Raw genomic sequence first — 26371 nt, 5'->3', positions numbered from 1 at the left:
ATCCCAGCTTAACGAAGGTTCACACAACGAAGGTTTCATTTTACTACCATCTGCTTGTTTAACGAACACGAAACTCGCTTTAACGAAGTTTTATCCAGGTAATTTTTCCCAAGTCTGAAAGCCCCGCCGTATCACTCAAGCCGACAGGCTTTTCAAATACACCAGCACTTCTGGTGGACAAAACGCACACCACTCACTCCCCCTCTTCAAAACAATAGCAGCGTTGCCAACAGCTTGCCTTCCCTTGCTCAACTTACCACCAAAATGCCCTGCAATGTCGCCTAGCATTGCTATGAAGACCAGAAAGTCTCTTACTCTGGAAATGAAGCTGGATATTATTCACAGACACGAGAGAGGCGAGAAAACTAATAGCATTGCTTCCCACCATCTTGACTCCATCTACTGTCTTTACTATTTTCAAGTCAGCAGACTCTATTAAGAAGGCTGGTGTAAGCTAAAAGAACCACCTGAACTCGTGACTCTCTAATGGATAAAATGGAAAGCCTTGTGGAAATGTAGTACATAAGTTTTGTATGCGGTACAATGATGTGCCCTTTGTTTACATTCCACAGCTTGCCAGCTAGCGTATTTCCCGCTCCACTCTCCCTCTCTTCATAAATTTAAGATCATCAACATTATAAAGTTACTTACATACATACATTAGTGTACATTATAATGACTTAGTCTTAAATCAAACTGCTTAAATGTTTAACTTCATAATTTTTATTTTCATTAAACCTTTCACTGTACTATGATGCACTCTCGCTTTGTTTACTCTCAATGGAAGTTCAAGTCAGGGGTTAAACCTGTTATAATCGGTTCGCTTAATGAAGGGCTTTTTAGGAACATAACCCCTTCGTTAAGCAGGGGTTGCCTGTAATATATATATATATATATATATATATATATATATATATATATATATATATATATATATATATATATAGTAAGGTCCTGTTACGTCCGGTCTCAAGTTACGTCAAACTCGCACTTACGCCAGTCCACTATAAGGTAATTTAAGATTTAAAAATTGAAAATTTATAAATCATAAAGCGGGGTTTATTGTTATTGTTGGCGCCAGGCGTCACTAGTGGTTATCCGCCACACCACCCACCTCATGCTTGAATACAATAACACTCACGCCTCAGTTCCACCACACCGTCGCCCTGGCAAGAGTGTTCCTACATCTGCATTTGCTGACTATCTTAGTATCTTGCTCAATGGCACCAAAAAGAAAACTGAGTGATAGCAGTGATGCTAAGAAAAGAAAACCATTACGCTACAAGAAAAAGTGGACATAATTAAAAGACATGAGAAGGGAGGTAGCAGCTGTGTGTGAGGGAGTGAAGAAGAAAATGGGAAGCCTGTTACCATGACAACAGGAAGGTTGACAGCCTTGAGGGCTCGTGCACCTATCACAACAATAACAACTCCGGAGCCTTCGTCTGGGCCACACGACATTTGCAGCTGACTTGCACCGTCTACACCTGTCTGCTGATCCCTATTGCCCTTTCCTTTTGCATTTCCTGCTCCGCTGCCCACGCTTCTACTCCCACCACACTGCACTACGCTCCCAGCTGTCCGCCCTGTGGGCGTCACAACATTCGACCTGCCCACCCTCCTGGCGGCCTCAGGCGTCTTCCCCTCTCGGCAACCTGCAGTCCTTCGCGTTCGTGGCCCTAATCAACAACAAAAATGAGCTTGTGTTTCATATTCCTACATAGTTGTAAATAATATAACAATATAACCTTTAACTTACCTGAATGACCATAAACAATGATTGGTTGAAAACTCGATAATATGCTTTGAAATGTACGGAAAATCGAGTTACATACAAAATCGACTTATTTTTTTATTTATTTATTTATTTTCTTTTTTTTATACCATGTGGGCTTTTCACGGGAATTTATGGGCTAAAGGGGATACTTTTTAGGGTACCTCCTATCTTAAAGCCCACCCGCTAGGAAACCCTTACCCCGAGTGAGGAAGCCCAACCTACACTCGGACCGTGGACAGGATTCGAACCCATGCGCTTGGAGACCTCTAGGATCCCAAAGCACGCATGGTTCCACTGTACATTATAAACTTTCGTCATGTTTCAGGATTGTAACTCTGGCGTAAACCCTATATATATATATATATATATATATATATATATATATATATATATATATATATATATATATATATATATATATATATATATATATATATATATATATATATATATATATATATATATATATATATACCAAATCATTTTGTTGGATTCTCAATATCTGAAGTTTGACATTCTTAGATTATAGTTCAAAAACATAAGCTTTTCACCTGTGTGAACTTTGTGTGGGTAGAGGAGCAGCGTCTGACTCAGAGACAGTGAGAATGCGTGGTGACTCATGACCGACCATGTGACAGGATGCCGGAGTTCAGCCTATACGCATTTCATACACATCCAATTTAGAGGTTTTGGCTTATTACCACTGAAAACAGTATTCTATGACATACGGTAATCACCACTGAAACTCAATACGCTGTATTATATTAATTTGGTATCATCAATATCTTATATCGAATATATCACTAAGTAGTAAATTCCTTTTAGGTATCGGAAGTATCGGCATAAAATAAGCCGATACCGATACCGATACTGATGCATCGGTATATATCTAATATATAACAGGCAACCCCTGCTTTACGAATGGGTTACATTTCTAAAAAACACTTCGTTAAGCGAAACATCGTTAAGTGGACCAATTATAACAAGTTTAACCCCTGACTTAAACTTCCATTGAGAGTAAACAAAGCGAGAGTGCATCATAGTACAGTGAAAGGTTTAATTAAAGTAAAAATTATGAAGTTAAACATTTTGGCAGTTTAATTTAAGTCATTATGTTGTACACTAATGTATGTATGTACGTAATTTTATAATGTTGATGATCTTAAATTTATGAAGGGAGGGAGAGTGAAACAGGAAAGACTCTAACCAGCAACCTGTGGAATGTAAACAAAGGGCGCATCATTGTATCACATACAAAACTTATGTACCACATTTCCACAAGGCTTTCCATTTTATCCATTGTAGAGTCACGAGTTCAGGTAGTTCTTTTAGCTTGCAAGGAAGTTACGATCTCACCAGCCTTCTTAATAGAGTCTGCTGACTTGAAAATAGTAGATACAGTAGATGGAATCAAGATGGTGGCGAACATTGCTATAGTTTTCTCGCCTCTCTCGTGTCTGTGAATAATATCCAGCTTCATTTCGAGAGTAAGAGACTTCCTGGTCTTCTTAGGAACTCTAGGCCACATTGCAGGGCATTTTGGTGGTAAGTTCAGTGAGGGAAGGCAAACTGTTGCTGATGCTGTTAATGTTTTGAACAGGGGAGTGAGTGGTGTGCGTGTTGTTAATTAGTCCACGAGACTTGATCTTGATTTTCTGTCTCAGTAAAAAAATCAGTCTTCATTTTCATCACTCCTCAATGTCATTAACGAGTAACACTGACATAACATCACTCGGACTACCGTTTCCTCCCTCCGGGTGACGGAGGTTGCCAGATGTCGCCTCAAAATGGGAAAAGATGACCTATTGTGAGGGAACATATGTCTCAAGGCTCAAGCAGACGAGCGAGAAAAGATGCCAGATACCCTTGGGACCAATAGTGAGGAGAGATTCAAACGTTTAGCGCAGAAAAATCATGATTACCGGTACGATCCCCGCCTCTCCGCACGCGATGCTACAATCGTACATATACAATCACTGTACTTTAAGGGTTAAGCAGGGGTTGCCTGTATAAATATATATATATATATATATATATATATATATATATATATATATATATATATATATTTTTTTTTTTTTTTTTTTAGAATAACCACTACACCATGAGCATCTGTCCAGGCAAACTCCGCTTAACGAAGGGTTACGTTACTAGAAAAAACCCTTCATTAAGCAAACCAATTAAAACAAGTTTAACCCCTGACTTGAACTTCTATTGAGAGTAAACAAAGTGAGAGTGCATCATAGTACAGTGAAAGGTTTAATGAAAGTAAAAATTATGAAGTTAAACATTTAGGCAGTTTAATTTAAATCATTATAATGTACACAAATGTATGTATGTACGTAACTTTATAATGTTGATGATCTTAAATTTATGAAGGGAAGGAGAGTGGAATGGGAAAGACACTAACCGGCAACCTGTGGAATGTAAACAAAGGGCGTATCCTTGTATCACATACAAAACTTATGTACCACATTTCCACAAGGCTTTCCATTTTATCCATTAAAGAGTCACGAGTTCAGGTGGTTCTTTTAGCTTGCAAGGAAGATATGGTCTCGCCAGCCTTCTTAATAGAGTCTGCTGACTTGAGTAGAGACAGTAGAGTCAAGATGGTGACGAGCAATGCTATTAGTTTTCTCGCCTCTCGTGTCTGTGAAAAATATCCAGCTTCACTTCGAGAGTGAGAGACTTCCTGGTCATCTTAGCAATGCTAGGCGACATTGCAGGGCGTTTTGGTGGTAAGTTGAGCAAGGGAAGACGAGCTGCTGCTGACGCTGTTATTGTTTTGAACAAGGGGAGTGAGTGGTGCGCGTGTTGTCCACGAGAGGTGCTGGTGTATTCAAAAGCCTGTTGGCTTGCGTGATACGGTGGTGCTTTCAAACATGGAAATAATTACCTGGGTAAAACTTCATTAAAGCAAGTTTGGTGTTCGTTAAACGAGCAGATGGTAGTAAAATGAAAGCTTCGTTGTAGCGAAATTTTGTTGTGTGAACCTTCGTTAAGCGGGGGTTGCCTGTATATATATTCAGGGTGATTCACGAGTTTCTCCGGAAAATTTAACTACTGCAAGTTTACACAATTCTAAGCAGAAAATACTCAATAAGTATAGGTGTTTTCTGCAATGGTTAACATGTGGGAGGAATTTTAGATTTCAATCCAGACGGGAGGACAGCCACCAGCAAGTGGCTGGCTCTTGCCACCCCTTCACGACCCTGAAACCACTTAGTTGCCAAGTTGCTGATTTCTCTTAATTTTTGCTAGCATTCTTTCAGTATGAATTAAAGTTCTTTTTTAATTATCACCAAGTATGTGATCAATTGTTGTAGGGAAGTATGCCACTTGTTCATGGAATAGGCTTTGCGGACACCTAAAGTATTATTGACTGCTATAAACATTGCACGATGGCATTATGATGGATACCTCTTAAAAAAAAAACGCACCTTGACTTTTACCTCATAGGTGGTGTGGAAAAAAGTCTAATACAGAAGAATATTGTTGAACAGTTACTGGGGTGATCAGTAGTGTGGCATTGCAAGTGTAGCCTAGCCTAGCACAGATGTCTCTCCGCACTGAATACGTCTTCAAGAATATTTCAACACAATCCCTGTCACGCATGAGAATAGCAATGCAACACACCTGATAATAATAAAAAAAAAAAAAAATTTATTCAGACTGAAAGAATGCTAGTAAAAATTAAGAGAAATCAGCAACTTGTCAACTAAGTGGTTTCAAGGTCACGAGGGGGTGGCGGGAACCAGCTGCTTGTTGGTGGCTGTCCTCCCGTCTAGATTGAAATCTAAAATTCCTCCCACGTATTAACCATTGCAGAAAACACCTATACTTATAGAGTATTTTCTGCTTAGAATATATATATATATATATATATATATATATATATATATATATATATATATATATATATATATATACACTCAACCCTCGATTTGCGGACCTCCATTTGCGGATTTCGGTTTGCGGACAAGAGTCTGTGGGAAAAAAAAAAAAAAAAAAAAAAAAAGTCCGGGACAAGTCGATTTCAAACTACCGCACCAGACAAAGTTCGCAAATGGGCACTATAGATGGCAGCGGGACATACACGTCTAGTACTGGACTGTAAACAAGTCTGCCGTGTCACACGAGTGTTGTGCTACCATCAATATATCTACAGTAAGGTAAATGCTAATAAAAAAAACAGTACAGATGTGTGTCGGCGGCATTGGCATGTGTTACGGCCCCACGTGGTGAGATGATGATGATGATGATGATGATGGTCGTCGGAGGTTTTGCCTTTGCCTCGGCACCTCCTGTTACTTCTATTCTTCCTGATCCTGCCTTTCTTTTATTTTTCTTTCTCTTGTCTTCCACATCTGGTGCACAGTCTCTTTCTTCTCCCTCAGTTTTGTTTTCTGAACAAAAAACGTCTGATTTATTTTCCAACTTCCTGGTACAGCTGGTGCAGGTGCCGAAATGCCGTTAAAGACAACACTATGTTCCCACGGAAATTTTGCCGTTAAACACGGGATTCCGGTAAATCGCGTGCCGTTAAAGCGGGGTTCAACCTGTATAGGGTAAAGTCCGGCAAGGGGGTAGACCCCCGGACATTTTCCATTGCCGGACATTTGCCATTCCCGGACAAGCCTTCCCCCCTTTTAGTCCGGCAAATCGAGGGTTGAGTGTATATATATATATATATATATATATATATATATATATATATATATATATATATATATATATATATTGTTGGAATAAACCTTAAAATAAAGGATAAATAAATTAATTTACTGATGGCAAATCGTTGCTTCCCTTGGGTTATTCCATTTATATATATTAAAATAAAATTATAATAAACATTTAAGCCATTAAAAGGGCAAATAATATTAAAAAAATAATCAAAGGGGATAGTGAGCGTGATGATAGGCATTGGCAACATTTTGGGGTCAGCTAGTGCGCTGGCTCACTCTCTTCCCAACTGCCAAGGCGTTAACATCACCGCTCGTCCTCTTGACTACACAAAAGCTACCACGTGCAGGAGAATTTGATCCCGCCAGACTCGATACTCCCACCGTATTGAAAGCCAGATAAGTTTCTAGCTGTTAATGTTAGCTTAGAGGTTGCAGGTCCTGTAGCTAGCTAGCTATTCATTGGCAGCTGGAACACTGAAATGTGGGGGTGAGTGCTCCCAACCATAAATGCCGGGTAAGAGTCTGGTGATTAATTTTATTTACCGGTTTCTCCTATAAATTTCTTATTCACATTTATTTTTAATAAATTCCCCTTAGGTTGTGTGGAACACTAATTTCTAACAATATATATATATATATATATATATATATATATATATATATATATATATATATATATATATATATATATATATATATATATACTGTATATACATTTATTTATTTATTTATTTATTTATTTATTCATTCATTCATTCATTCATTCACTTAATTATATGTTTTTCTCCATTTCTTCTGAAGGTTGAATTTGAAGTACATTCAAGCTTAGGACTTCACATTCCTCGCTTTAATTCAGTTATAGTCTCCCAACTTCGTGGAATACTTAAACGCAAGCATACACTACCTTACTTCAAGCTTAGAGGAGCCCCTCTGATTAGGAGACACAACCAACAGATTAATGAAGAAGGCTGCTCTGTTCCTCCAGGAAGACTAACTGGCAGCATTATAAAGTGCACACGGCTTCAGGTACGAGTTTTATATTCTTTTCTTATTGAAATATGCCTTAGGACTACAGTGTTAATGATAATATTACTTGCAATGTATCTCTTGCAGACTTCTTTAGTTGGTGAGGTGATGTACTGCACTGTGATACTGAGTGAAGTTCCTATTGTTTGTGCTGTAGAGAAGACTTCTGGTTTGTGGGTTGTTCAGGATATATCTCTAAAACGTCCTCATGGGTCTTCCGTGGGGATTCTGTTGCGAAATGCTGAAGAAGGAACTCAGGTAAGTATTCTGTTCTTCTACATGAAGATATTTATTTCTTCACATGCTTTTTCGTTCTATGCTTCATTAATTTCTGTGTCTGGTACAAATGAGATAAGCAAAATTTAGAAGATTTTTTTTTCAGTTTAAGCAGTGAAATGTTTCCTTTCATTTCTAGATCTGTAACAGTTATTAATCATAGTTTTTTTTTTTTTTTTAAAGAGATAAGTTTTCAATAATAAAACTAGATTAGCATTTGTTTCTCTCATTTCTAAGTTTCATAGATTATCTCTCTTTGTAGAGTAGGTAATTTTTTTACTTGTTTATTCCTTTTTCATTATTTTCATATTTCTTTTATTTGTATTGATAAAGGCCTGCAAACTGCTTTGATGAACATAGACATGATTAACCATGACTTATATATTTATAAAACTACAAAACATTAGGATTATGTTTGGAAAATATGTTACTTTTCAAGTCTTATGAAAATGTAATGCATTGAATAATGAAGTTGTTACAGCACCTAATGTGTATAACTATAAGGAAAAATTGGATAATTGAAGACATGGAGACAGGACACTATGAGCCCCGCTCGAACCCTGTAAAATACAACTAGGTAAATACACACACACACAGTAAAGAGTGGCAGATGGAATTTAATATAGACAAGACCCATGTTATGAAAATGGGAAGAAGTAGATACAGACCAAACAGGGATTACAGGCTGGGTGATGAGAAAATTAAAGAGACCAATGAGGAGAAAGACTTAGGAGTAACCGTGCAAAACACTTTGTCACTGGAGAAATACATTAACAAGATTTTTTGGAAAACATACAACATGCTTCAAAATATTGGCCTTGCATTCCACTACCTAGATGAAGGAATGATGAAGAAGATATTATGTACCTTAATAAGACCCCAGCTAGAATATGCAGCATTTGTCTGGTCACTGCATATGAAGAAAAATGTGAAGAAGATAGAAAGGGTACAAAGGCTGGCAACAAGGATGGTACCAGGACTCAGGGAGTTAGACTATGAGGAAAGACTGAGGAAGCTGAGGCTGACCACATTAGAAGAGAGAAGAACAAGAGGAGACATGATAACTATGTATAAATTGGTGAACAAGATTGACATACTGGATAGAGAGTTGATAAAGGTGACCACAAGTAATCATCTCCGAGGACATGGAAAAAAGCTAATAAAGGACATCTGTCTAAATGACGTGAGAAAATACAGTTTCCTGCATCGTAGCATTGATAAGTGGAATAAACTGAGCAGTGATGTAGTGTGTGTAAATCAGATGAAAGAGAGATGTGACAGGAATGGACAAGGAGACAGGACACAGAGAGCTTAGCTCAGGCCCTGTAATACGCAAATAGGTAAATATACACACACACACACACACACCGTGTAGTGTAGTTGTTAGCACGCTCGACTCCCACTCGAGAGGATCCGGGTTCGAGTCCCGGAGGCGGTGAGGCAAATGGGCAAGCATCTTAATGTGTGGCCCCTGTTCACCTAGCAGTAAATAGGTACGGGATGTAACTCGAGGGGTTGTGGCCTCGCTTTCCCGGTGTGTGGAGTGTGTTGTGGTCTCAGTCCTACCCGAAGATCGGTCTATGAGCTCTGAGCTCGCTCCGTAATGGGGAAGACTGGCTGGGTGACCAGCAGGCGATCAAGTGAATTACACACACACACACACACACACACACTTTCTTGCTGTACTTTTCTGGGTTATGAACCACTGAGGAAGTGGTTCATAACCCAGAAAAGTACAGCAAGAAAGGACTAAAGAAACTTATGATGAGAATGTAATGTATTCCAACATAAATGGAGTGATATCGGGGATTTTAGAACTCAACGATTACTTGAGGGACAAGAACCCAGATATTGTGGGTCTTACTGAAACAAAACTGAGAGAGGGAGAAGACCTGATGATGGTTGGAGAAGGGAAATATAATGTTTGGAAAAGAAATAGAGTAGGTAAGATGGGAGGAGGAGTGATGTTGCTGGTTAAAAAAGATATAAAGGTGGATCAAGTGAAAGAAGGTATGGGAAAGGCAGAAGTGCTAAAGATCAGAGTAGAAACTAATGAAGGAAAAAAGAGGCATGGTCAGTACAGGAATATGAAGAAATGATAAGTGATACAGGAACATGTCTGGAAGAAATGTTGGGTGGCTGTGAACGAACTATAATGATGGGAGATTTTAATTGTAAAGAGGTGTGTTGGGAGGACTGGTCAATGGAAGGATCAGAGACAACATGGGGAAATACACTATTGACACTGGCAATGGAAAATGTGTTAACTCAGTGGGTCAAAGAAGATACTAGGTTTGGAGGAGAGGGAGCATCGTCAAGACTGGACTTGGTCTTTAGTACAGAGCCAATGGTCATTGAGGAGATGAGGGTGGAGTGCCCTTTAGCAAAGAGTGATCATGCAGTTTTGGAGTTCAAGGTGATAGATGAAGAGAAATCTAGAAGAAATGAAGAATATAAAGTGGGAAGATGGAATTATGCCAAGACAGATTTTGGAAACCTAAAGAAATTCTTTCAAGAGACAAATTGGATGAAATTCAAGAGTGCTAAGGAGCAAATGAAAAGTGGAAGGAATTTATAAAAATATACAAAGAAGGTGAGAAAAATTTGTACCAATAAGACAACATAGAGAAGTTGGAAAGCAGGACTGGTTTAACGATAGATGTGAAAAGGCTAGAACAAGAAAAGAGGATGCATGGAAGAGGTGGAGAAGGAAAAGACGGATTAAGCAGTGGGAAAGTTACAAAAGAGCAAGAAATGAATATGTGTTGATTAGAAGAGAAGAAAGAAAGAAACAAGAAAAGGATATAATTGATAAATGTAAAGACCAACCAAGGCTTTTTACAGACATGTGAACAACAACATCAAAAATAGAAAAGTATTGAAAGTTTAGAAGTAAATGGAGTATGCAGTGAGGATCCCAGGAAATGGCAGAGGCTATGAATGGATGCTTTGGAAGGTATTCACAAAGGAGACTGCTTTTGACAAACCACTGGTAATGGAACAGAAAGGGATTATGAAGGAGTTTCAAGTAACTGTGGAGGAGATCAAGAATATGATGGGGAGTTTAGAAGTGAGAAAAGCTGTGGGACCTGATGGGGTATCAGGATGGATTTTAAGAGAATGCAGGAGCAACTGGCAGAAAAAGTTTGTGAAGTAATTGATGCCTCATTAAGGGAAGGTGTAGTGCCCCAAGACTGGAAAAGAGCTAACATTGTCCCAATTTATAAATCAGGTAACAAGAGAGACCCATTGAACTATAGACCAGTGTCACTTACAAGTGTGGTAGCTAAGATGTGTGAGAGGGTGGTGAAGAATAGATGGACAGACTTCTTGGAGAAAATGACATACTTTGTGAGTGTCAATTTGGTTTTAGAAAAGGGCGTTCATGCACGACAAACCTGATATGTTACTATTCGAGGGTGATAGATGTAATACAGGAAAGAGATGGTTGGGCTGATGGAATATATCTGGATTTAAAAAGGCCTTTGATAAGGTACCACACGGAGACTGATCTGGAAACTTGAAATGGTAGGAGGAGTGCATGGCAGTTTACTAAAATGGATGGAAGACTTTTGGTAGGAAGAGAAATGAGAACAATAATTAAGGACAGACCATCAGAATGGGGCTTGGTGGAGAGTGGAGTTCCACAGGGATCAGTGTTGGCACCAGTAATGTTTGCGGTCTACATAAATGACATGGTGGATGGGGTGTCCAGTTATGTGAGCCTATTTGCAGACGATGCAAAATTGTTAAGAAAAGTGAGATGTGACAAAGATTGCGAACTACTCCAGGAAGACTTGGACAGAATATGGAAATGGAGCTGTACATGGCAAATGGAGTTCAACACGACAAAATGCAAGAAATTAGAGTTTGGCAAGAGTGAAAGAAGAATCAGGAGTATGTACAAGATAGGAAATGAAGACATAAAACCAGTCATGAAGAAAAAGACCTTGGGGTGACAATTACCAATGACCTATCGCCAGAGAGACATATAAACAAAATAATTGGAGAAGTATTGAACTTATTGAGGAACATAAGAGTGGCGTTCATATATTTAGATGAAGAAATGATGAAGAAAATAATTACTGCAATGATAAGACCAAGGCTTGAATATGCAACAATACAGTGGGCTCGAACTTAAAGAAACACATAAGGAAACTAGAGAAAGTACAGAGGGCTGCAACAAAATGGTGCCTGACTTAAGAGATTTGACTTATGAAGACAGACTGAACAGAATGCAACTTCCGACCCTGGAAAACAGAAGAGAAAGGGGAGACCTGATAGCAATATACAGAGTGATGATTGGCATGGAAAAATGGATAGGGAAGATCTGTGTATGTGGAATGAAAGAATGTCGAGAGGGCATGGGAAAAACTAAAATGGCCACTTATAGGAGAGATGTGAAAAATATAGCTTCCCTCATAGAAGGGTGGAAGCATGGAATAGTTTAGACGTGGAAGTGGTCAACGCAAGGAATATTCATGATTTTAAGAAAAGCTGGACATTAGTAGATATGGAGACGGGACAGTACGAGCATAGCTCTTTTCCGTATGTTACAATTAGGTAAATACAATTAGGTAAATACACACACACACACACACACAGGACACTGGACACACAAACAGCTGATCTTCACTACATACCGTTGTACAGTTTTACAGTGGCCTGGGCAGGTAGTGTGGTCTCATTTTTCTTCATGTAATCAATTATTAAGGAAGGATGAGCGAAAAAGAGATACCATCAAAATGCAGACGTGAGATTGGAGAAGGTGGGAAAGCTGATGATGATTATGCTGATGTGGGTGAGCGTGTATTCGAAGGTTTCAATACAACGACTACTTCACTACTAAAAAGAGTGTCAATTATTGAATATAAAATAGACAAACTGATAAAGGAGAAGATGGAAATGAAAGAGAATGAAGAACAGGATAAAGAGTTTATAAAACAGAGAGAAAGGATAAAAAAAGTGGAAGAAAATGAAGCTAGGCTAAGAGCGGAAAACGAAGAACTAAAAAAGGAAGTAGCTAACTACAAGAAGCAGATGGAAGAAGGACTCGGTAAAGCCGAGAAAGAAAAAGAGAAGCTGAAAGATCTAGTAAACAAGGAAGAGGAAAGAGTACAGAACGTGATTAAAAAAGAAGTACAAGCGTGGCAAGTCCAAGATAAGAAAGATAAGGCCGATTTTCAGGAGGTGATTCAAGAACAACTTGAAGAAAAAGAAGAAAATATGACAAGCAAAATGATAGGAGTTCTCAAGACAAAAGAAAATTTAGTTAGAGAAATTGCAGAAAAAAAGAAGAGTGTAGTGGTATTTGGAATAAAAGATAAAAATATAAAATATAGACCAAAAAGAGAAAAAGAAGAAATGAAATCAGTCAAAGACCTACTGAAGAATCTAAACGATGAAGACAGGCAGAACTTGGAAGAGGAAGTAGAAGAAATAAACAGAATGGGACCATATCAAAAAGGAAAAACGAGACCAATTAAAATACTACTAAAATCACAAGCAGCAACAGAAGAAATATTATATAGAACAACAAAACTTAGAGAAACAGAAGGCTGCAAGGATATCTATATAAAGAAAAATTGAAATGAGGAAGAAAGGAAGAGATACAATGAACTGGCAGCAGCAGTAAGGGAAAAGAATAATGAAAGGTCAGAAAAGGAGAAGAAGGCATTTTTTTTTGGAGAATTCTAGGAGACAGGATAAGGAAATAGTATATAAACGAGAAGGAAGAGAAAAAAAAGTGGAACAAGTTTAACTAAAAATGATAAAGGCAAAAGACTAAAAATGATGTATACGAACATAGACGGGGTTTTATCAAGTAAACTAGAATTAAGAGATTACATAAGGAAAGAAAATCCAGATATTGTATGCCTGGCTGAAACAAAACTAAATAAGGCAATCAAAATAGACTTGGACAATAGGTATAATGTATGGAGGTGACAGAGTGGCTAAAGGAGGAGGAGGAGTCATGATTATGTTAAGGAAAGAGATAGTGATAAATGAAATGGAATGTGGGGAACTAAAGAAAATTGGAGGAGTAAGTGATAAAATAGCAAAATGGATGAAAAATTACTTAGTGGGAAGAGAAATGCGAACAGTGGTGAAGGGAAGGAATATGGAAGAAGGTAACCAATGGAGTTCCACAAGGGTCAGTGCTTGGTCCCATCATGTTTTGATATATGTTAATGATATGCTAGTAGGAGTAGGAATTGACATTTACATGAATATGTTTGCTGATGATACCAAAATTATGCGGAGAGTAAAGAATGTGGAAGATTGTAACAAGCTACAGGAAGATCTTGACAAAATAAATGAGTGGAGTAAAGAGTGGCAGATGGAATTCAATATAAACAAGAGCTATGTTATGAAAATGGGAAGAAGTAGATACAGACCAAACAGGGATTACAGGCTGGGTGGTGAGAAGATTAAAGAGACCAATGAGGAGAAAGACTTAGGAGTAATGGAAAACATCTGTCAAGAGAAACACATTAACAAGATATTTGAAAACATATAACTTGCTCAAAATATTGTTTCCATACTAGATGAAGGAATGATGAAGAAGATATTATGCAAATAAGAAGTTAGAATATGCAGCTGGTCTGGTCAGATATGAAGAAAAATGTGAAGAAGAGTGGAAAGGGTACAGAGGCTGGCAAGAAGGATGGTACCAGGACTCAGGGAGTTAGACTATGAGGAAAGACTGAGGAAGCTGGGGCTGAAATAGAAGAGAGAAGAACAAGAGGAGACATGATAACTATGTATAAATTGGTGAACAAGATTGACATACTGGAAGAGAATTGATAAAGGTGAAGAAGAATTAAAGGACATGGAAAAAAAATAATAAAGGACATCTGTCTAAATGTGAGAAAGACAGTTTCATAGTATTGATAAGTGGAATAAACTGAGCAGTGATGTCGTTGACGTGGTGTGTCAATCAGATGAAAGAGAGATATGACAGGAGTGGACAAGGAGACAGGACACAGAGATCTTAGCTCGGGCCCTGTAATACACAAATAGGTAAATACACACACACACACACACACACACGGAAAATCCAAGATAAGAAAGACAAAGGAATCATTTCAGGAAGTATTTCAAGAACAGTTAAAAGAAAGAGATGAAAATATGACAAACAAAATTATAGGAGTCCTGAAGAAAAAAGAAAATTTAGTAAGAGAAATTGTGGAAAAAAAAGTGTAATTATTTTTTCGCCTGAAAGAAAAGAATGTTAAATATAGACCAAGAAGGGAAAAGGACGAAATGAAATCAGTAAAAGACCTACTAAAACATCTAAATGACGAGGATAGACAGAACTTAGAAGAGCAAGTAGAAGAAATACATAGAATGGGACCATATCAAGAAGGAACAGTGAGACCAATTAAGATACTACTAAAATCACAAGCAGCAGCAGAAGAAGTACTATATAGAAAAACAAAACTCAGAGAAACAGAAGATTGATAGATATATATATATATATAAATAAAATATATATATATATATATATAAATATATAAATATATATATAAAGAAAAATAGAAAGAGGAGGAAAGGAAGAGACACAAGAACTGGTGGAGAAGCAAGAGAAAAAATAATGAAAGGTCAGAGGAGGAGAAGAAGGCATTTTTTTGGAGAATTCTAGGAGACAGGATAAGGAAATGCTATATAAAAGAGAGGGAAGAGAAAAAAATGGAGCAAGTTTAACTAAAAATGATAAAAACAAGAGATTAAAAATTATGTATACAAACATAGTTGGGGTTTTATCAAGTAAATTAGAATTAAGAGATTACATAAAGAAAGAAGAACCAGATATTGTATGCCTGGTGGAAACTAAGTTAAATGAGGCAATAAAAATAGACATAGATAAAAGGTATAATATATTGAGGAGAGACAGAGTGGGTAAAAAAGGAGGAGTCATGATGATGTTAAGGAAGGAGATAGTGGTAAATCAAGTGGAGTTAGGGAAGGAAAATCAGAAATACTGTATATTAAGATACATATTAATAAAAAGGAGTTAACAATCATTGGAACATATGTGACACCAAAAACAAATTCATGGACCAATCAAGAACATAAAGACATGATAGATGACACAATAAGGAAGAGATAAAGAGGTGTAAAACTACAACTAGGAAATACACAAAGGTGAAAAAATGGAAAGATGGATAATGAAGTTGTTACAGACATAATGTGATAACTTTAAAGAAAGATTAGATAAATGGAGATATGGAGACAGGACACTATGAGAGTGAATTGTACAATGATAAATACAATGGAAACACAACTAGGTAAATACACACACACACACATGGGCATGGGAAAAACTAAAATGGCCACTTATAGGAGAGATGTGAAAAATATAGTTCCCTCATAGAAGGGTGGAAGCATGGAATAGTTTAGATGGAAGTGGTCAGCAAGGAATATTCATGATTTTAAGAAAAAGCTGGACATTAATAGATATGGAGCCGGGACAACACGAGCATAGCTCTTTTCCCGTATGTTACAATTAGGTAGGTAAATACACACACACACATTACAAGAATCATTAAAGAAAGGAGAAAAGTGATATTAGTAGGAGATTTCAACTGTAAGGAGGTGGACTGAGAAAATTATGAAAGTGGTATGGGAGAAGAAGCCTAGGGAGATAGATTCCTGAACCTAATGATAGATAATATGATGGTCCAAAGAGTAAAGGAAAACACAGGATTCAGAGGAAACGATGAGCTGGCAAGATTGGACCTAGTTTTTACAAGGGATATACAAATGAACAATGATATAAGACATAAGTGCCCATTGGGAAAGAGTGACCATGTGATATTAGAAATGGATATAGAAGAGGGAAAGGAAGATAGAGACGAATCATACAAAGGAGACCAATTAAATTATAGAAAGGCTGATATTGAGAACCTCAAGAGCTATTTTAAAAACATAAACTGGGAGGAGATGGAAAACTCAAAAACGGTTCAAGAGAAATATAACTTATTTTTGGAAATATACAAAACAGGAGTCAGGGAATATGTCCCAAAATATAGACCTATAAAAGAAGAAAAGAAAGATTGGTTTAATGCAAGGTGTGCTAGGGCAAAGGAGAAAAGATATGGAGCATGGAAAAGGTGGAGAAGAAACTATGAAAAGGACATTGTCGAAAAATGTAAGGAACAACCAAAATTGTTCTACAGATTCATAAATGGAAAAATAAGGCAAAAAGAAACAATAGAAAGGTTAAAAGGAGAGAACGGGATGGTGGAAGACCCAAAAAGTATGGCAGAACTGTTAAATAATAAATTTCAGGAAGTCTTTACTAAGGAATTCAAATTTGAAAGGCCACAGGGTAATAGACTGTCCATATGAAAGAGGTTAAAGTAAAGTAACCAAGCTTGAAATAAAAGAATTGATGACGGAATTAGATGAGGAGAAGGCAATGGGACCGGATGAAGTCTCAGGCAGAATATTAAAAGAATGTAGAGAAGAACTAACAAGTCCTATATACATCATAAAATGCTCAATAGAAAATGGAAGAGTACCAGTAGAATGGAAAAGAGCTGGGGTGGTTCCCATATATAAGAGTGGAAGGAAGGAAGAACCTTTAAATTACAGACCGGTATCACTAACTAGTGTAATATGCAAGATGTGTGAAAGAATAATAAAGAAACAATGGATCGAGTTCCTTGAAGACAACAAATTATTATCAAATAGCCAATTTGGTTTTAGAAAAGGTCGATCGTGTGTAACAAATTTATTGAGTTTCTACTCTAGAATAGTTGATAAAGTACAAGAGAGAGATGGATGGATTGACTGTATTTATTTAGATTTAAAAAAGGCGTTTGATAAAGTGCCACATGAAAGATTACTATGGAAGTTAGAGAAGAAGGGTGGCTTAAAAGGAAGCACATTGAGATGGATGGAAAATTACTTGAGGGGGAGAGAAATAAGGACGATAGTTAAAGATATGAAGTCCAGGTGGAGAGCAGTAGAAAGCAGAGTGCCACAAGGGTCAGTATTGGCACCAATACTTTTTCTCGTATATATAAACGACATGCCAGAGGGAGTGAATAGCTACTCAAATCTGTTTGCGGACAATGCGAAACTGTGCAGAGTCATAAAACAAAAAGAGGATTGTGAAATACTGCAGGAAGACTTAAACAAGATCTGGAAATGGAGTAAAAAAATGGGAGATGGAATTCAATGTGGACAAAAGCCATGTCATGGAAATGGGAAAAAGTGAAAGACAACCAGTGGGAATCTATAAGATGGGAGATGGAGTAGAACTAGAAAAAGTAAAGAAGGAAAAGGACTTGGGAGTGACGATAGAAGAAAACAATCAACTGGTAAGCCATATTGATAGAATTTTCAGAGAGACATATAATTTGCTAAGGAATAATGGATTAGCATTTTACTACATGGACAAAGAAATGATGAAGAAATTGATAAATACTAAAATAAGACCTAGATTGGAATATGCAGGAGTTGTGTGGACATAAGGAAATTGGAGAGACTACAAATAATGGCTACAAGAATGGTTCCAGAATTTAAAGGGATGACATATGAGGAGAGACTAAAAGCTATGGATCTACCAACCATGGAACAGAGAAGAGAGAGAGGGAATCTGATACAAGTTTATAAATTGATTAACGGAATGGATCAAGTGGATAGTGAGAAACTAATCCTGAGAGAAGAATATGACATTAGAAGCACAAGATCACATAGTAAGAAACTGAGGAAGGGAATATGTCTGAGAGATGTTAAAAAATATAGTTTCCATAAAGATGTGTTGAGACTTGGAACAGTTTGAGTGAGGAAGTGGTGTCAGCAATGAGTATGCATAGTTTTAAAGAGAAATTGGATAAGTGTAGATATGGAGACGGGGCCACACGAGCATAAAGCCCAGGCTCTGTAAAACTACAACTAGGTAAATACACACACACACACACACACACACACAGGATGCATCTGAGCAGCTCGCAAAGATTACTACAAAAAAACTTGGACTCAGGCCTAGATGTATGTACAGTGGGAGAGGAGGCCATAGGTTCTCCTATCTCCAAATGAAATAAGTATAAGGTCACATATAGCTAAGGAATGAATAACGAGAGAGAGATGGAACCAAGTAGTGCTGCCAGGCGCTTGGCAGAAGCAAAACATACGCTGAGTGAAAACCAAATCTTTATAGCAACCCCTATTGGTTTAAGGAAACTGACTGAAGATACCATGGAAAAGGATTTCTCCGGGTTTCCGGGGGATGAACAAGGTAATATGAGAAGGCTTATTAATGTAGAAAGAGAATTAAGATACATGAAGGAGGTGAATATCCAATCTCTTGGACAAACAAGACCGACTGCAAACGGAAAACATAGCCCTAAAATTGAGAGTAGCTGAATGTGAGAAGGTCAGTGGAATAAACCAGGAATTAAAAGAGGAGATTCTAGAAATAGGGAAGCAAAATGATAGTCTAAAAACCACATGCCAGAATTACAAAAGCTCTTTAAAGAGTTTGCAGGATAAAGTGCAGGACGGGATTAAAGACAGGGCAGAAGTTGGTCTACGTAGGTGATAACAAATTGAAAGAACTAAGAAATGAATGGAAACAGGAGCAAGAAGAAGAAAAAGTCAAATTTTCAGAAGTGGTAAGGAGACAAATTCAGAACACAAAAGTCGCTGTAATAGAAGTTATCAAGGAAAAGGAAAATATGGTGCAGGATGCAATGGACAAGAAAAAAAGCTTCGTGATTTATGGGATGAGGGAAAAGAAAAAACCCAAATAAATTCACAAGAGAACGTGAAGAAAGGGAGATGTCCAGAACTGTTATCAAAAGAGTACTAGACAGCACAGAAGAATTTGACCAGGAGGTGGAGGAAGTGATTAGGCTGGGAAGGTACAGTGAAGGGGTAATAGACCAATGAAGGTGAAAATGAGATCTCAAGTAGCTGTAGAGGAAATTATGGTTAGAAAAGAGAAGCTGGCCAATCATGTCGATCACAAGGAAATATGGATAAATAGAGATACGAACTTAGAGGAAAGGGAAAAGGAGAAAGCACTAAGAAGTGAAGCTAAGGAAAGAAACAAGAAAATACAGAGATAGAGAAGAAGAATTTTTACTGGAGGGTTCTGGATATGAGACTAAAGAAGTGATACCTAAGGAAAAAAGAGGAGGCCGTGGAGTAGTAGGCAATAAATTAAGAGTTGCTTATACTAACATAGATGGGTTGTTATCAAGCATATTGGAAGTTCGGGATTATTTGAAAGAAAAAAAGCCAGATGTAATGTGCATCGTTGAAACAAAACTGAAAAAAGAGATCCTTGTCAACTTTAAAGAGGAGGGACAGAAAGGAATAAAGGAGGAGGAAGAGTGCTAATAATAGTTCGTTATAATATATGTGTGGAGGATGTGCAATATGGTAAGGACAAGGTGGAAGTAATGGGAGTAACAATCAGAACAGAAAATTTGAAATAAAGAAAAAATTATAGTTACATATGTTCCACCAAAGACTATTACATGGGGATCAGAAGAGCATAAAGATATGCAAAGAGAGATGATAAAGTGCCTAGATAACATGATAAGAAGAGATAGAAGAATACTCTTAGTTGGAGACTTCAACTGTGAAAAAATAAACTGGCGCGAGAGATGGAAGTAATGGATAATGCTGGGCAGTGGAGTGAGAAAGTGTTACAGTTCACTATGGTTAATACAATGGACCAGTGGGTAGAGGAGTCAACAAGGTACAGGTTGAAAGAAGAACCATCATTGCTTGACCTAGTTTTCACAAAGAAATTAGAGTCCCTTCCAATCATGCAATACATTAGTCCAATGGAAAAGTGATCATGTGACATTAGAGGTGCAAATGTAGGAGGAAGATGAGATAAGTTACAGAGAGGACTATAAAGGAGAGAGATTAGATTATGCAAGAGCAGATTTTGAAAAAGGAGTTATTTTGCTGATATTGAGTGGAGTAATATTATGTGCAGGAAGACTGTACAATAGAAATATGACATATTCTTGCAGAAATACAATGAAGGAGTAAAAAAGTATGTTCCTGTTTATAGAGTTCAGAAAAAAATACATGCTTCGTACAATGCTAGATGTATACAAGCAAAAAAAAAGGCAAAGGATAAAGTGTGAAAGAAACTCTTAAAGCAGGGAAATGACTATAATAGTCGGCAGTACAAAGATATTAGAAATGAATATATTAGAGTAAGGAGAGAAGAAAAAAGAAATTTTGAGAATGAATGTAGTGGATAAAAGCAAAGATGAACCCAAGCTTTTCTACAAGTTTATAAACGGCAAAACAAAGAATAAGGAAACAATTGAAAAAATAATTAAAGAAGGAAAGACATACCAAACAGAGAAGGAAATGTGTGAAATAATGAATGAGAGGTTCAAAATGGTATTCACTGCAGAAGATTTCACAGAACCTAATAGGACATTGGATTGCCAATGATTACAAGAGATTGCAGTGCACAAAGAGGATATTGGAAGATTACTGGATAAGTTGAAAGTCAGAAAAGCAATGGGTCCAGATGGTGTATCAGGCTTGGTGTTAAAAGAATGTAAAGAACAATTACTGGATCTAATTTGGGAAATAATTAAAAATTCAATAAATGAAGGGAAAGTTTCACTGGAGTGGAAGAGAGCCAATGTAATACTGATGTTTAAAGGAGGAAAGACAACTGAACCACTAAACTACAGACCAGTGTCACTTACAAGTGTCGTACGGAAGTTATGTGAAATCATTATCAAAGAAAAATGGGTTAAATTTCTAGAAGAGGAGCAAGTCATATCAAACAGACAATTTGGGTTATGGATAGGGCAGTCATGTGTATCAAACTTATTAAGCTTCTACTCGAGAGTTATTGCAGGACTTGAAAACAGAGATGGATGGGTAGACACAGTATACCTGGACATTAAAAGGCTTTTGATAAAGTCCCATGGAAGACTTCTTTGGAAACTAGAGAACATAGGAGGACTGTGGAACCTTGCTCGAATGGACAAGAGATTATTTGAAGGATAGGAAATGAGAACTGTGATCAGAGATACATGCTCATCTTGGAGTAATGTAACTAGCAGAGTGCCACAAGGGTCAGTGTTAGCCCCCATTATGTTTCAAGTTTATGTAAACGACATTTACATTGGGATAAATAGTTAAGTGAATTTTTCGCTGATGATACAAAGTTGCTAAGACCTATCAAAACCAGAGAGGACTGTCTGCTGTTGCAAGAAGATTTAAACAAGATCTATGAATGGAGCAAGAAGTGGAAATTGGAGTTTAATGCCAAGAGATGCCACATAATGGAACTAGGAAAGAGTAAGAGAAGATCAGTATGGAACTTTTAGATGGGAGAGGAACAAATAATGAAGACTAAGAGGAAAAAGATCCAGGAATGACCATACAAGAAAATCTGAGCCCTGATAAACACATAAGCAAGATATTTGGACTATCATATTATAAGATGTTGACTAATATAAGAGTGGCATTTCATTACATGGATAAAGATATGATGAAAAAATCATCACCAGCATGATATGCCCAAGGCTGGAATATGCAGCAGTGATATGGTCTTCGAGCTCTAAAAAGGATATAAGAAAACTGGAAAGGATTCAGAAGATTGCTACAAAGATGGTGCCCAGAATTAAAGGACCACATATGAAGAACGACTGAAGGAAATGGGACTGCAACCTTACAAGATAGAAGAGAATGCAGGGACCTGATAACAATGTATAAGACAGTAAATGATATTGAAAAGATAGACAAAGAAGACCTGGTGCTGTTGATGGAGGAAGATGGAAGGACAAGAGAACATGAAAAGATCAGGATGAGGCAGCGTGTGAAGGATATTGGAAAATATAGTTTCTCACACAGAACGGTGGAAAAATGGAATGCATTGGTTAATGGAATTGTCACAGCACATAGTCTGCATAACTTTAAAGAAAAACTAGATAAATGGAGATATGGAGACAGGACACTATGAGCTCCGCTTGAACCGTGTACAATACAACTAGGTAAATGCAACTACAGTCAACCCTCGGCTATCACGACTTCGGCTATCACGTTTTATTGCTATCGCGCACCCATGAAAAGGTGCTAAAATTTCATTATCGCGATCTCAGATGCCTGCTATCGCACGCCCCGCCATGATGTCATGGAATATCTGAGCGCTCATTGGCCAAAACCGCCTTCCCGCCAAGATCAATTCGGCTATCACATTTTCGGCTATGCCGCGGCTATTTCGGCCCCAATTGGGCGCGATAGCCGAGGGTTAAGTGTAGGTAAATACACACACACAGACACACAATTATCTTGAAGTATAAATTGTTAAAGGAATTAAAAAACAAAGCCATGATTGGATTAACATAAATAGTATCTATGAATGTCATGGTTTCTGTTAGCCTAATTTCCAACTGATGATTATCATTATGGCATGGGTGCTAGATGCTCCGACACATGTCGCTATCAGTAAATATTTGACATCCTTAGAGAGTAGCTCATCCTGACATGGAGCCAATAAATTTTGTACACACAAACACAGGGTTAAAACATTGTGGTTTATTCTCAGTATATAAAATGACCCTTTGATTTAGGAGTCTCAGAATTGGCAAAAAAACTTGTCTTATACTCTGGCATTTATGGTAGGTTCAGTAACTCAAATATTTTGTAATAATTTGACCGTACACTGCATGAATATTTTGTTAGTCTTTAGAATACTGCTTTAGTATATATTGTAAACCAATGATTGTATTATTTTCATCAGATGGTAGAATCAGTCCAGCAAAATTCTCCAGCTCATCTTGCAGGCCTTCGGAAAAATGATATAGTATTAGCTGTAAATGGAACATACTTAAACTCTGGCCACCAAGCAGCAAAGCTGTTCTCTACCTGCAATATTAATGGTGATAGCAATAGTATTACCATAAGAGTGAAGAGATTGGTCCATTCCGAAGCAAAGAAGGTTAGTAAAACTAGTTGAAGAGTAACTAATTTTTTTTTAAACTTTGACTTCATGACACACTTTCATCATAAGTGATGTAATTTAGATTTTTTTTAAGTTAGGGATGTCCCAAATGATATTTTCTTAAGTCTATTCATGTAGTTACTTAATACTATTTATATTTGCTTGTAGATTAAATTCTTTTAATTAATTGAAATCAAATTCAAAGTACTGCTTTTAATTGGGTTAAAATCTCTTTTTTACTACTTCAGATATTAGCTGAGTACAGAACTGTGGGCTCAGATGCTTCTTCAGCTGTTGTTGGGGAAGATGCTTCAGGTAGACTTCATGTGTTCTCCAGTGCCCAATCCAGTGTGGCACCTTGCACCAGCAGCTGTAGTTATAGTGGAGACAAATCTTCTTGTGCCTGGGTAGACACCTCCAGTAGTGGTCCATCTGGATGTGCTTGGACAAATGATGTTACTGGTGCTGCTCGTGCTGGCAGGAATGCAGCTGTTGGTAGTTTTGGTGATGATAGTATAAATCATGGTGATAAGAGTAGAGGAGGCAGAAATGAAGCAGGAAATCCCTCCATTCATTTTATTGGAAGTAGTGGTAGTCATGGTAATGTTATATCAGGCACGAGTGGTGGGAATGGTAGAAGTAGCTGTAGTTTCAAAGGTGATTGTAGCAGCAGCATCAGTAATTGCAGCAGTGTTAGTGGTTGTGGAGGTGGTAGTAGTAATGTAAGTAATAATATGATTGCTTGCACTTGTAGTGGTAGCTCTGGGATTACACTAAATGGCACTGATGATAATGGAATGCCTGGAGGATCACGTGCTATTAGCCCTTCTCATTTGCTTGCTGGGATAGTGGGTACCTTCAACGGAAATTGGCCAGCTAAGCACCGCTCTTTGCCAGGCTCTCCTGTCCTGCAGCGCACCTGTAGGAATCGTGCTGACTCTACACGTGATGGTAAACATATTAACATTTTTTGCCTTTTAATTCACTGTTTTATGTTTTCTCATTTTGTTGCTGCAATATGTGAAAAGATATTACCTATGCAAAAGGTACTCCTTTATCTCTCTCTCTCTCTCTCTCTCTCTCTCTCTCTCTCTCTCTCTCTCTCTCTCTCTCTCTCTCTCTCTCTCTCTCTCTCTCTCTCTCTCTCTCTCTCTCTCTCTCTCTCTCTCTCTCTCTCTGATCCTATCAGTGTGCTGATTGACTAGAGATAATAAGTCTTCAGGAGAGAAAAGGTTCAATCTTTACATGTAGTAAATGAAAAGGCACTAAGAATGGAGATAAAGGAGCTGAGTGATGGAGTGAAGACACCATCACATATCACATGTGCAAATGATAATTTATCTTGGAATTGAAAAGTAAGAATGAGGTCAAGGATCCAAACTGTTGAAGTTAATTACATAAATGATGTGTAAAGAGGTGGCTGGACACCTTGCTACTAGACATATCGCTCCTGAACACTTTGCTACCAGTTATCTCATTACCGGACAATTCATTACTAGTATAATTTGCTACTGTCTTTTTGCTGCCATATAGTAGTCAGATGGTACACATGGAAATGGGTACAAGCTAGAAAAACATAGATTCACTATCAGAGTGGTTAACGATTGGAATAGGCGGTTTAGAAAAAAAAATGCCAAATACTACCACACTAATGTTGGATGAACCTTGGTTAATTTGCTACCAATGCTCATCAGCCAGCTACTGCTGCTGCATTTGTGGATATATTTTTTCTCCTCTGCTACCACCCATGCCTCGTTTAGTTACTTCAACAAGAAATGGAAAGAAATTAGTTGAACTAAAATATATATGGTAACACAAAGTGAATAAGGATGGTTCAAAGCAGTACAGTGGTACCTTGAAAAGTGAGCTACCTCAGACATTAGTTTTTTGAGATACGAGCTACGATTTGGTCCATTTTTATATTGAGATACGAACAAAATTTTGAGATATGAGCCGTGCTTGGGTATGTTGCCGGTGGCTCAGCGCATCAGTCTAGCCTCAGCTGAGCTAGTATCTATGTGTTTCTCATGAATCTTGTGCATTGTGAGTGTTCTTTCATCATTTTCACACTATTTACTGACTTTTTTTTTAAGAAAGTACTCTTTTAATTTATATTCAATGTTTATGTGTGAATGGTGCCTGCATCCTATCTTCCCTCCTTCCTTCCTCTGACATTTACCACCATTGGCTGAAAACGTTTGTCTGCAAGGTAAGAATGTTAAATAAAGTTTTGCTTTTATTATATATATCTTTATGCATTGATAAAGTATACATGTGTATGTAACTAAAAAGGCAAAAACAAATTTCTCCCACCTCTGCCTACCTCTTCTGATGCTAATCATTGAGGGGGAAAACAATGTAAACGAACTGCTGTGGCATGAGTGAGAGGTCTTGGCCAATGAAGGCAAAGAGTTAAGCCTGACATCCCTATTCATTCAGGTTCATGTTCATGAACACACTGAAAATGGTATACCACCCACAAATAAATATGTATATTGAAAGATTTCACAATGCACTAAAAACTTCAGTGACCAGTGTACATCCTAATATTTTGTCCCTTGCAACTGCTCTGAAAAATTAAGATGCTTTCAGTAAAACAAGAATTTTTTTTTTTCTTTTTTTTACGGTAAGGCCTGTAGCGCCTGTAGGCACACTTGA

At 37.5% G+C, this 26371-nt stretch overlaps 1 protein-coding gene and 1 non-coding gene across 15 annotated transcripts in view; both read left to right on the top strand.

Moving 5' to 3' along the window:
• Nucleotides 1-26371, top strand: part of LOC123516290 (PDZ domain-containing protein 8-like) — a 181739-nt gene that overhangs the window by 65330 nt on the left and 90038 nt on the right. For 13 of the 14 annotated variants that reach the window (XM_045275557.1, XM_045275552.1, XM_045275555.1 and 10 more), the window contains 4 exons: nucleotides 7264-7488; nucleotides 7576-7746; nucleotides 23513-23710; nucleotides 23962-24664. In XM_045275557.1, coding sequence (XP_045131492.1) covers nucleotides 7264-7488; nucleotides 7576-7746; nucleotides 23513-23710; nucleotides 23962-24664 — 1297 coding nt within the window. The remainder of the gene's footprint in view (nucleotides 1-7263; nucleotides 7489-7575; nucleotides 7747-23512; nucleotides 23711-23961; nucleotides 24665-26371) is intronic. The other variant, XM_045275564.1, reaches the window with a different exon arrangement.
• Trnag-ccc lies at nucleotides 9130-9203 on the top strand. Its single transcript has one exon. It is a non-coding gene; the product is annotated as a tRNA-Gly (tRNA).

The sequence above is a fragment of the Portunus trituberculatus genome, chromosome 40, assembly GCF_017591435.1.
Source record: "Portunus trituberculatus isolate SZX2019 chromosome 40, ASM1759143v1, whole genome shotgun sequence".
NCBI classification, from domain to species: Eukaryota; Metazoa; Arthropoda; class Malacostraca; order Decapoda; family Portunidae; genus Portunus; species Portunus trituberculatus.
The sequence above is the reverse complement of the archived record's forward strand: the minus strand, read 5'-3'. Positions and strand labels throughout refer to the sequence as shown.